Source organism: Frieseomelitta varia, unplaced genomic scaffold (genome assembly GCF_011392965.1).
Source record: "Frieseomelitta varia isolate USP_RPSP 00005682 unplaced genomic scaffold, Fvar_1.2 scaffold_950, whole genome shotgun sequence".
NCBI classification, from domain to species: Eukaryota; Metazoa; Arthropoda; class Insecta; order Hymenoptera; family Apidae; genus Frieseomelitta; species Frieseomelitta varia.
Genome location: NW_025110757.1, coordinates 108,038 through 121,421, shown reverse-complemented (window position 1 = coordinate 121,421; position 13,384 = coordinate 108,038). Strand labels below are relative to the sequence as shown.

At 23.0% G+C, this 13,384-nt stretch overlaps 2 protein-coding genes across 4 annotated transcripts in view; both read left to right on the top strand.

Moving 5' to 3' along the window:
• LOC122538015 (fatty-acid amide hydrolase 2-like) overlaps positions 1 to 662 on the top strand; it is a 36,557-nt gene extending 35,895 nt beyond the window's left edge. Inside the window, exon 8 of the mRNA XM_043671733.1 lies at positions 394 to 662. Within this exon, the coding sequence (XP_043527668.1) occupies positions 394 to 483 (90 nt within the window). The 3' untranslated portion in view covers positions 484 to 662. The remainder of the gene's footprint in view (positions 1 to 393) is intronic.
• A 6,226-nt stretch (positions 663 to 6,888) lies between these two features.
• Positions 6,889 to 13,384, top strand: part of LOC122538014 (uncharacterized protein KIAA2013 homolog) — a 47,233-nt gene continuing 40,737 nt past the window's right edge. Inside the window, exons 1-2 of one of the 3 annotated variants that reach the window (XM_043671730.1) lie at positions 6,891 to 7,399; positions 7,468 to 7,501. In XM_043671730.1, coding sequence (XP_043527665.1) covers positions 7,382 to 7,399; positions 7,468 to 7,501 — 52 coding nt within the window. In that variant the 5' untranslated portion in view covers positions 6,891 to 7,381. Of the gene's footprint in view, positions 7,502 to 13,384 lie in introns of all 3 variants that reach the window. The other 2 variants (XM_043671731.1, XM_043671729.1) reach the window with 2 other exon arrangements.

Genomic DNA, 13,384 nt, shown 5'->3' with positions numbered 1-13,384 from the left:
ATTATTTAAATATATCTGAAATCTAAAAATATTGAATAGGAATGTGCAATTCAGCATTAATTTATTTGTAAATTATAGTTATAGATTAATAGAAGTAATAGAAGATTAAAGTTATTGATTAATAGAAGTAATAGAAGATTAAAGTATGAATTCAAAACTATTTTGCAAAAGATTCTAAATTTTAAAATGTGTGTGTGTGTGTGTGTGTGCGCGCGTGCGCGCGCGCGTGTGTTTATATATTTATATATGTGTTTATATATTTTAAGTTTTTTTTAATTGAGATTATTATATATATATTTTAAGTTTTTTTAATTGAGATGAGACTATTTTTTTAATTATGTAATAATATATTTAATTATAATTTATCTAATAAATTTATAATTTTGTTTTAAGGTCGTAGCAGCACCCTATAATGATCATTTATGTATAGCTGTGGCACGAGAATTGGAGAAAATATTTGGTGGTTGGATTCCACCAGCTTAATTTGTTACAAATCAATTAATTAACGATTATTATAATAATATAATTAATATTAATAACAATATTATAATATAATTAATAATAATAACATTATTCTAATAATATAATAAAAAACAGAATGTAAACAAAATGATTAACGAAGGTAATAGCTATTAACCATGGAATATTTTTTTGGTATTTGTTAATGGATATATAATAAATAGAATCTCATGTGGTTCTTATATATTATTTATTTGTTACTATCTTCGAATTGTAAATGTATAATATCAATAAAACACATTTAATAATAAATGTAATTGAGACTCGATGTTACTTTTAAATCAATATTGTCTGCATTTATTTTCTATTTATATATGTAATAATGTATCTTCAATATTTAATTTAACAATACTTAATTTAAATAGATAATTTAGGAATAATTTGAAATTATAAAGTTAAATGTTTTATTTTATTTAAAATGAACTATTTTGATTAATTTGATTAATTTAATTAATCAATCAATTTAATTAATTTTGATTAATGTATACTATGTACTTTCTATTTGCTATATATTACACTTAATATATTGTTAATATAAGAGCTAATATATCATTAACTTATCATTTTTCAATAAAATGATTGTGAGTTATGATTCATGATGACTTTCACAAGCCTGTAATGAGTGAAAGGTTATGAAAATAAACAAATTTGACATTGAATTTAATTTTATATTTTTCTTTAATAATTAAATATTAAAGATATATTATATATTTTACGTACTATTTTATATTACATAGTCAATGATAAAAAATGTCATGTTTGCACAAAGTCGAAAAAATAAATTACATGTAGTAGATTCGTTTATGTAAATTTATCGAAGGACAAATAAATTATATAATTGAAATTTCTATAATTGGAGTACACTGATTTTCTTTTCTTTTTAATGATTTTTTTATTCATATAATGAAAGTTCAAATGAGTGCATACAACCAATTAAGATGGACTAAAATTTAGTTCAAATAAATATTTACTGTACGTTTATTGTATTGAGCGAATATGTAATAATTATATGTAAATAATTATATTTCCCTTTATAATAAAATATGGTTTTTTTCTATCCATATCTCTTTTCTATATTTTTAAAATTACTATTATTGAAGATAAAAATTCTTACTTTTAACTCTGTTTCATTAAGTATATTTAATTTAACTTATATCTATATAATTATTTTTATTTAAAAGGCAGCACAAAATATTAAACAATATAAAAAAAATAATATATGTAAGTAAACAAGTATTACTTAGGATTAGATTTCTTTCTAAAAATTTTAAATTATTGAAACCTGTTTTATTAAATAAAAATAATCTGTTTTGTTAAATAAAAATGGAAACCATTTTTGGTTGTCAAATAATTATATGGGATTTTTATATGACTAATTTTTAATCCGTTCAATAAACTTGTTGCAATATTGTAATATTAATTTCATTCTCTTTATTGTAGTATTTATAATTATAACTTTTAAATATTGAGTGTTAATTATGTAATTTGATGTTATTTAACTATCGATATTGACTATAGTTGGGCCATATTTTCCAATATCGATTATTAATTATTTTCTTAGTTAAACGTTTAAGTATCGATGCCGATTTAATTACAGATAGACTTAATAACTGAAATTAAAAAATGTTGTTAAAATTTATACATATTTTTCTTAATAAAAAAATAAATCGAGGAAAAATATATTATATTTTGACAAACATTCTTTTTATATTTAACAAACAATTAAATGGATATAGAAATTTATAGAAATGTTTTTTTAATATAATTATTGCAATATAAAATTGGTAATTTATTGGCATGTAAAATCAAATCTACAGATTCTAAAAATGTAATGAAAGGAAAAGGGCATTTTTTGAGAAATGGCTATATTTCTAGAAATTCTTCAATTATAACTTGTTTCATAATATCATCTATCTTATTATTTAAGTATGTTCGTATCAATAGTAAATACTTCTACATTAAGACAACAAATTATTATTCACAAAAATACATTTTTATTTTCAAAGTTATAGAAATCTAAACCTAACTGTATGTCGATCACGTTTGTTCATATTTATTGCCTTATTTCATTTTATTATAATCATTGGATTATAAATATGGTTTTTGTAAGAAATTTTGATAAATATTTTTTGATTTTTTTCATTGTTCCAACGAGATAATTCTTGTCTGAGTTACGTTTGTAATTATAATCAATAAGAAATTAATTGTTTTACAATAGTAAAATATAGTTTCATCACACATTATTTTGATCCTGCACTTTCTTAATTTATTCAGTTATGTATTCTATGATCTCTCATTTCGAACGATTGTGCTCTAATTAGTATTGTTTACTAATTATTCATCGATAGTACATTTACTCAATAGATTTATTTTTAGCGTTATCAACTACGCTGGTTTTCAATTTATATTATGCGACTATTATCCACATAATTTTACGATTAATAAATAAATAAAGATAATCTTCTGTTGATTAAATATTTTTCATTCTTTCGTTTAGCGAAGCAGTTGATAAAATAATTTTTACATTCCTTTAACTGAATTAATGTTCAATCACGTTCATTCAAAGGCAATTTCTTGTTTATCACTGATTTTATTTTTGTCATAATCATCGAACGAAAATTCATCGCTTTCATAATCTCTGGAAACAAAAATGGCATCACTATGTGGAACATATTCAGGTGAAGTTTCGACATTGCAGCTATTATCATTTGATATAAAGTTTTTGAATTATCATTTGATATAAAGTTTTGTAACTAGTATTTATTGACTACTTTGCAGACACTATGAAATCACAGGTGTGCACAGTAAAAAACAATAAAGATTCATTTAATATAATATTTTGAATAAGCCTTCAAAATTTAATAATCATAACCATTTGAATGCAGCATTTATTATCAATAAGATATGGTGGATATATTGTAATGAATTATTTAATTTTGAAGAAGTTAAGTTTTTAATTAAATTGAACGTAAAATTGAGGTTTTGATCTGATACAAGGTATCACATGTACGAAAGTATTAGTTACAGTGTTCTCAATAGTTCATGATTAAAAATATCTTTTACAATATAAAAATAAAAAAGAAATTTCGTTATATCCTGTTAAAGAAATTTGTTTTCTTATTCTGTTACTATATACATCGATGATTAGTTTTTCGATAGTTATAATTATGATAATTATTGAGAATGTGGGTTTCTTTGAATGAAATCAAAGAAATGGAATCTATTTAAAATACCGTACTGTTTAAGTACCCATTCTGAATATTTTTTCACCACAATACATGTAACTGCCACTTGGTCTTAGTTTTGAAGATATTCATCAAAATATTTTTAATACTATATTTTTGAAATTTTAATGTAGATTTAATTTCTCGATGGGTTGGGATTTCAAAGAAAAAAAGTCCAATCCAATAATCGAAAAAAAATGTTTTTAAAGAAAAATATCAATATTAGTTTGGACTAGATAAATCATAAAAGTAAATGATTCTTAATAAAAAGGGGTCAAAGAAAGAAAATAAAAAATAAATTAATTTAAACCCACAAACTTAGGAAAATTAAGATCTAATTTAAATAGTAAATTAGGTAATAAAGATAGATATTTTTTTGTGAATATTTCGAGAATTAAAGCCGAGAGGCAATTACATGTACAGAAAAAAATTATTCAGATTTACTAATAACATATTTTAAAGTCATTGAAATCTGTGAGAAAACTCACATTCTCCATAATTTCCAACTTTTTATATTAGATTTTATACTTGATTAATGTTACGATTATTTTCGGAAACATGGTTTGTGAGAATCACTATAATCTAATAACATAATTATTTAATTTGTATCGTATTAAATTTCATACTGATAAGTTCAAGCATAGCTATCACTGAACTAATTTTGGAAAATTTTTACAATGAAAAGCCATGGTAACAGTATGATTACTGTGTCCAGATCCATGATTACATCGGAAAACAGTCAAAGATTTATGAGTCGATTACGGTGTCCGTATAATTAGGGTCTCCTGATTATGAATATGCTGTTTTTCTAGATTGATTTTGATTTTTGAACAAATGTTCTAAATATTCACAAAAGAAATAAAGTCAATATAGAAAAAAACATAACCATATAACTTTTACCCATTATTTATTGATATATATTTACAATATGTTATTAAAAAACAAAAATATTTCAATATCATTATCAGTAATAGTCAGCTTCAGACATAGAAATGGAAATCACAGGAAATTCTTCGCTATGTGATATCGGTGGATTTGCAGACCCAATGCTAATGTATTCATGCTTATTGGCGTCTTTTGACACAAAAATAGCAATCACTCAAGTCTTTAGGCTTACTCTACACTACAGCTACTACGGATGCAGAAGTCTTTTTTTATCTTCCTTATTGTTAAGTCCAATTGCGAAGTGATTCAACGCATGTTTTACAAACTTTATGTGATAGTCATTGTCTGTCCTACTCTCTAATTTCACGTCCAAAATATGGCTGATACGTCTTTTTTTTCAAAACAGAATTAATAAAAAAGACATCATGCCAAACCTCATTTCTTTTTGACTACTCAACAAAAATTGTTGGAGCTTGGTTAGGATGTCCCAATTGGCTGCCACGCGCCGTATTCACCAGACATTGCATCTTTAGAAAGGCTCACTCAGGTCTTTAAAAAATTCTTTTAGCTGTAAAAATTTCAATTCTTTGGTCATCATAAAAAATTACCTTGAGAAGTTTTTCACCGAAAAACCAGACAAGTTCTGGAAGGATGGAATCTTTAAGTTGCATGAAAGATGAAGAGTAAAATGTAGAACAAAATGTTGAATATATAATTGAATAAATAAACATCGACACATGAAGATATTATCTTTGAATTTCTCTTAAAAATCGGTACGAACTTCCCGGATAATCCAGTACAATTTAAGATTAGGTCAAATTTGACCGATTTCGATTATTTTAAAAGTCAGAATCAATTCAGCTAAAATGAATATATAATACGAAATCAGGGCTTTCAAATATTATATAAATGATCTTAAACCTTTGGTAACATGAAAAAATTTTTTTTGTTCCCTGGTGTTATAAATATCTAATTGTACAATCAAAGACGGATTTATAATTCTTTTTTATAAATTTTTCTCACAATCAATTCTTTCTAATAATTTTTTCTCATAATTTATTGTTCATTATTTAATGTTCACGAATAGAATACAATCAACAAATCCTTCTTATCTGTTGCTTAATAAAGTACTGCTTTAATTCTAAAGTTTAATTCTAGAGGCAAACGGTTTTGGGAAATTGGGATGCTATACAAAAAGGATTTTCTGCTGGTTTTCATTTCTGTTTTGAATGTTTTCTTTTCTTCGTGAAATCATATGGAGATATATTGTTAGAAATATCGGAATAGTTGAAAAAATTTGAAATAAATTTTTAATAATATTCTACCGTTTTTGAATATTTTTATGTCTCACTTTTTTATGAATGCAGCATATTATTAATTGTTATATTATAATATAATTGTCATAATATTCTACTTTTTAAATTAAGTAATATAAAGAAATGAAAAAATGGTGCCTAGAAGTGGTAATTTAAAATCAAAATTGCTAAAATTGCAAAATAGATAAGATATTTTATAGATATTGAGGCTGTTGTCGCTCGTTATAAGTCATCGGCTCCTTGACAATGGATGACAATAACGATAACAGTATATGTATATACTTCGTCTATAATCTTTGTCTATAGTCTATAGTTTTTATTATACCTCGGAAATTAATAAATATCCGAAATTAAAATTTTATATTTTCTTTTCCCCTTTTTCTTTTCTGAGTACTTATTTTAATGTAAGGTTTTTTGATTTATCGAAATACGTAAAATGAGTAAATAAATGAGAAATTGCCAAATTTTACCGATCTTTCAAATTTAAAAAAATATAAATTGATTTGTGAAACATTTTCAGTTTTTAATACTAAAATATATAATCCAAGCAATATTGTATGCGATTTATGTATTTTCATAGTAACATATTGTATATATCGAAATGTTAAATTAAATTAAATATTTCTATTTACATCAAATATGCATATATGCATGTGTACATGTATTGATTTGTATACTTATTTTTAATACATTTGAATTCTTCCTATATTAATATTACTTTTTACTTTTTAACTCTTTCTCTATTAAATACATATATTAAGAGTTTTTTATTCTTACTCTTTTATTACTCTTACTTCTTATTTTATAATATTATTTTTGTATCTTAATATTTTAATATTTAATATTTGGAAATCAGTTGTACTTGCAACTAAAGTTATTTTTACGTTTTAATAAGCATTTTCAATTTTTCGCGCATTTTTTCAAGGAAAGTGATTACGCGAAATAAATTCTGAGACTAGATATAAATTTTATATCACATATTATACACACATATTAATGACATATTATAAAACTGTATAGAAAATTCCATGTTTGATTTTTTAAATTTTTATTGTATTGAGAATTTAGTAACCAAGTACAATAGATACAGCAGTTGTATACATCATTTATCAAGTGTTATATATGTTTGTCGTTAGTCTGATGTAAAAAAATTGCAACAAAAATAAATATTATAGTATTGAAAATGTGCGAGTTATAAAATATAATAAAATGTTTAAAAACTGTTGTTGACAAAGAAAATATAAAAATGATTTAGTATTCCTTTATTAAATTGATATTATGACAGAGGCAAAGAGGTTATGTTACTGTACAATATCACAAAAATAAAATAGCAGTCAAAAATACGTGTACAAATTGGAATTTATTCAGTGAATATGATAAGATTTAAAACAATGTTCGATAACCGTGAAATTGGAAAACGAATACGACGTTTAATTGATGGAAATTACTCATATCGTAAGATACTTATATTACTTACTATATGTGGTGGAATACTCCTATATTTTGGCCCATCTTTTGTGCAGTGGCTTTTTTCTTCTACTAGAGAATCAACACAAGGTAATAAAAGTTTTTATGTTAAACTCCTAACGTAATTTTATGTATAGAATAAGTTGCACAATTGGTATAGATTATAATTTTTGCTCCGTCAAACCAATAGAAATTAGGTAAGAAAGAATGTATGGTTTAATAAAGTGTATTTTTTAATATAAATACAGTTATTATGAAATTAATAACTATACAGCTATTAAAATGAATTTACAAAATATAAATACATTCTATTCTATATAACTGGAATTTACATTGTCGTTTACATGAATTATTTTTTCTGAATAATTGCTACACAATATTACCAAATAACTGATAACTTTGTGAAGTTTTTATATCATAAAACATTACTTAGTTATTTTACCTAATATTATCATTTATGTATTAATCATTATATTTAATTAATTTCTGCTATAATTTTTTTGAAGCTAATAGAAGTTTTTTTGTTTTAAATATATATGAACTATTCTTATACAAGTGAAACTACATAATGAATATGTAACAAGAATATTTTATAAATTATTATTACTGATATCACTAAAACATTATTTTAGAATAATTTTTTGAATGTTTTGATTTTTATGTAGAATCTTCTCTGTTTATTTTCATTATATAATACAATCACACAATCATTCTCAAATGTTTTAAAAACTTTTCTAAATATATCAACAATTCTTTCTTGAAAATTAAATTTAATTACAAATAATAATAAATGTAGTAAAAAATATTTATATAATAGATAATTTCAATAAAAGCTTTATAAAACTTTGTTTATTTTTATTTTAAAAAACGAAAGATATATGTATATTGTTCATCTCCAAAAAAATATTATTAACCATTTATTCAAAAGTCAGCAGAAAATAAATATGCAATAGGCATAGAGTTCTTATTATATAAAGAAATTATACAGAGTGTAAATTGGACTATACAACAGTTATAATTTTAGTAAGGAATAAAATAACACAGAAATATTCAAAAAGAAAAGAGTTATAATCCTGCATAAATAGTGCAACAATTAGAATTTCTGAAATTATAAATAAATCAATATTCGAAGAATCATATGCAAATATAATAAAAAAAAATTTAAAAAGTAAATGCATAAATGCATTAAAAGTGACAAATGTAATAAATATCTTAATATCATTATGCAGCATTACAATATATAACATTTTATATTATTGTAGAATTTGTGAAAAACTTTATGAATGAAAATAATAAGAATAAATAATCAATTTGTAAGAAACTATGTTTATATTGCAATACATTTCATATTGCAATCATTTTCTGATGAACTAGTATAATTCAATATGATTGCAAAAAAGTATTGAATATAAAAAGCTAACTTGATTATAAGTTAATTTTTTATATTCAATATTAAATCAACTTATAACTAACTAAGTTGATTATAAAACATAGTAGATTAGCCAAAATTCAGGACTATACGAATATAATTATTATACTGATATTGTAAAAAGAAACACAGATTAAATTGGTATAAATAAATTAGAACTAGAAACCAATAACTTGAAAGGTTGATACACAATGTTTCTAATACAAGACATTAAATTCTACACAATATGTCACAGCAATCAAAAATTTCTCCACAATCTATGGATTAAAATATCATAGAAAATTTATGAAATTTTCTACAAAAGGATATTTAGACCTCAACATATTTTCTTTAAATATTTTACAAATTTATTTTTAGGATAATAGAATTAATTATTTAATATTATAATAAAAAACTCAGCATTATAACAAAAATGATTTAAAGTGATTAAAATGACTATTAATAAATAACCAAATATTGAAATAATAAATAAAATAGTTTTCTATATGCAAAATTATAATTTCACTTCAGTATATTATTATTTTATTATATTCAGTATATTATTATTTGATTCTGCATTAGTTTATAAATCAAATTAGTTTTGTTTTTAAATCCTACATTTAGGTTAAAGAAAGAAGTTAGAGATTAACATATTATTCGTAATTTATTATTTTTCTATAATTTTTTAATTGTATATTCTTATCTATTATTTTTTTATAATTTTTTAATTTTCCTATAATTTTTCTATAATTTTTATTTTAAATATTTTTTTTTATAATTTTTTAATTTTATATTCTTAATTTATTATTTTTCTATAATATTTTAATTTTTTAATTGTATCTGAATTGCTATTTTATTAAAAAAAAAATCAAATAATTGCTTCCCAAATAATCTAGATCAATTACTATGTTTTATACATAATTCTAATATTTTTTATGGATACATATATATCATTTTATTGGAATCAAATTATGGATATTTGTTATTCATACAGAAATTTAAATGTGTAAAAATGTATAAAATATACAAAATAAATATGTACATTAAAGAGTAAAATGGATCTTTTTATTATTCCATAATAATATGAATTTATATAAACATCTGTTGTCTGTTTATAATTTATTTTCGAATCATTGAGTAATAGATAATAAATTTATGTTGCCAATAAAAAATTATAAAGTTTTATTTATTTTATTAAAGCAGAAAAATTTAAACAACGTTTTATATGTTTATAGCAGAGACCGAATCGGTATTACGGATACCGGAAAAATACCGGTATTTTTAGGTTACTATTCGATTTCGGTTTGATGAAACCGAAATAGTGTGAATACCGGTATAACGATGTTAAGTCGGTAGATGTGTTTCGGTATAATACCGGTATGAATCCGATATAATACCGGTAAATAAAATAGTAATATATTAGAAAAGAAAAAAAAGACAATGATTAAATGTTTTCATAAAGCTGTATAGTAAATTTGACGACGCTTATACACGTACACTTTATTTATTTTTATTANTTGAATAGCATGATGTCCGAATATTAATAAGAGTCACTGTACGTAGAAAATGAAAAATGGGTTTTCGTCAGTAAAGCGGTATCATACCGGTATATATCGGTATTAAAACAGATTTCCCAAATACCGGTATAATACCTAAACCTCACAATATTTCGGTTTCAGTTTACCGGTATAATACCTAAACCTACAATATTTCGGTTTCAGTTTACCGGTATAATACATAAACCTCAAAATATTTCGGTTTTCAGTCTCTGGTTTATAGCATCACATTGTAAGTTTATGAATTTTTTTAATAAGTTTTTCTAAATAATCGGGTAATAATATATTTATACTTTTACAATTGCATGATTACATACTTCTACAATTGTATAATCAATCTGATGAATTTTATTGAAGATTATATATATTACGATAAAATAATAAGACAACCCAATTTTTTATGTTTCTGAAAATTTGTGATATGTACAAAAATTTTGTATAGAATATATAATATTTATAATTATAAGTTATATTCCTGCTTCTGTTTGTTATTTTTGCAATTTTTACAACACTCAGATTATCTTTTCTCAAATTTAAGATAGTTTTCTTCTCATTTTTGTGACCAATTTTATGATCAAAAATATATAGTAATTGAATTATATAGTAATTGAATTATACTACAGAATATAAATTTATTGTAGATGATAATGCTATATTAGATAAATTCGCATCGTATAGATGTTACAATTCATTGACTGTCTCTGATTTGTTATTCTTATGCTTTCTGAAGTGTCCTATTTTTTGTCTTACCCGTTTTTCATAAACGTAATTTTTGAAATGCAATGTAAATAGTCATGGTTTTTATACAGTGTTAGTGAGGAAAGAAAATCAATATATAATAAAATCTTTGTATATATCATAGATTTTGAAAAACACGAAAAATCAGGAGATGTCTTATAATTATATCGGGTTTTATCGGATATCATCAGTTTTATCTTTTATCTCTTAATTTTTCTTTCTTTACATATATAAAGGGTAAATCACATAATTTAATAATCTTGAATATCTTTGTTTGTTTTTGAAAATATGAAAAAACTTTGCTTAATACAAGGCGGAAGGAGGGGCAATATGATAATAGTAATAATTTTTTGTAAATGGAGGAACTCAAAATCATTTTAAGGTTATTCTACTTTTTTAAATGGAATGGTATATTTTTTGTTTCAATAAACGATGAAACCCGATTTTATTTAGGAGATATTTTAACTTTAATTATATAAAATCTATCATATGAAAGATGAGGAAAAATAAGGATGACAATGTGTTCATACTGTTTTTTTATAAATGCATAAATTTTATAAAATTAAACTTAAAATATTTACTAAATTTAATGTAACTTCTTCCTTTATCGTTCAAGAACATGTTTAGAAGGAATAACACAATATACAACAGGGATGATACAGTAATATTAATTCAAACTCTTTATTATTTCCTTTTGTACTTTTTTAACAGTTCATGTAGTTTTTACATGTATAACTTGTGTAGTATAAAAGTAAAATTCAGCAATACTCTTATATTTTTATTTAACAATGTTGTTCATAATTTATACTAATCAATATTAATATTCAGTTAATAAAAAATAATGTAGTGGACACCATTTATCTGGACCGTTTGAAACACAAGACGATTCAAATAAATGGATCATTAGAGTCCTATTTTTTACTATCGTTTCTTCGTTTGTATAATAAGAAGTAATGTAATAAAAATTTCGTGTAACTAGATTTACATGGTTAAAACAATATTGAGTTTGAATTTTTGAATTGTTTTATTTTTTGATTATATTTTGCACTTTCTTAAAATGCTTGTAGTTAACATAGTTAAGTGATATTAATAAGGGAACATACCGAACTTTGAATCGCCGATTTTGATGAAATTTGGCACAAATTTAGTTTTAAAAAAAATATTCGAAAATATCCATATTTTTTTTTTATCGGCAATGGTTGATATTGAAGGAGTAAAAACTACCCTCAAAGTTGGAGGTGCGAAACATATTTTGTTAAATATCTCAGAAATTATTGAAGATACTGTTTTTGTGTAAATTGATGAAATTACTGCTTTTTAATGACTAATTTAACGGTGTATACAGTTTTGCAGAAAAATCTTTTGTTTATACAAACAATTTCTAATATAACATATTAGAAAAATTGCATTTTTCATAAGTACTTCTAATTAAATATTAATAAATTTTCTTGAATATATTTTTATGAATACTACATGTTCAAACACAAATTACGGATAAAATAGAATTTTGATTTTTTTCATTATAAAAGAATTCATTATTTTCAAATCTTTCTCGCTAGACGTGCAAAGCAGAGTGTAACTAGCCTGGAATTGTTCTCTGTTCATAAATATGTTTTAAAATGTTTAATGTTAATATATTTTAGTTCTGATAAAGGCTGATTTTACTGTTCAGTATTTACTGCTTTTTTTAAATAGACTCGTTTAAGACATATTCAATCACTCGCAGTAGTGGTGCTACGAAGTGGTATAAGCACAAATGTTCTTTACACCACGAATATTTTAAGGCAACACCTTCACAATCAAAACTATATGTAATTTTAAATTGCAAATCTGTGAACCAAAACTTCATTGGATTTTCGAATTCCTATGGCCTATTATCTCTATAATCACTTAAACTACGCATATTTAAACGTTTCTTTTTATCTTGGGGAGGACAATTAATTGTGAATTAGTGATTGTAATTTTATGATATTATTTCGGGTATATAAATTGAGATTGATATTTAAATTGATTGTTAAATCCCAAATTTTCCTTGCAAAATTCTTCCAAATGCGGAAGACATAGACAACTAATGGCTGAATAAATTCTAATTAAATTAGTAAAGTAAACAACTAAACTTCGGAAAATAACTACATATGTTACGTAGATGTTTGGTGGAAAACTCGAAAATAATTTTCTCTGATTCTGTTATAAATTTATCTTTCCAACAATTTGTACAAAATAGTTCGTCATTTAACACGTTCCACGAAAAATGATAGTCAATTGCAATGT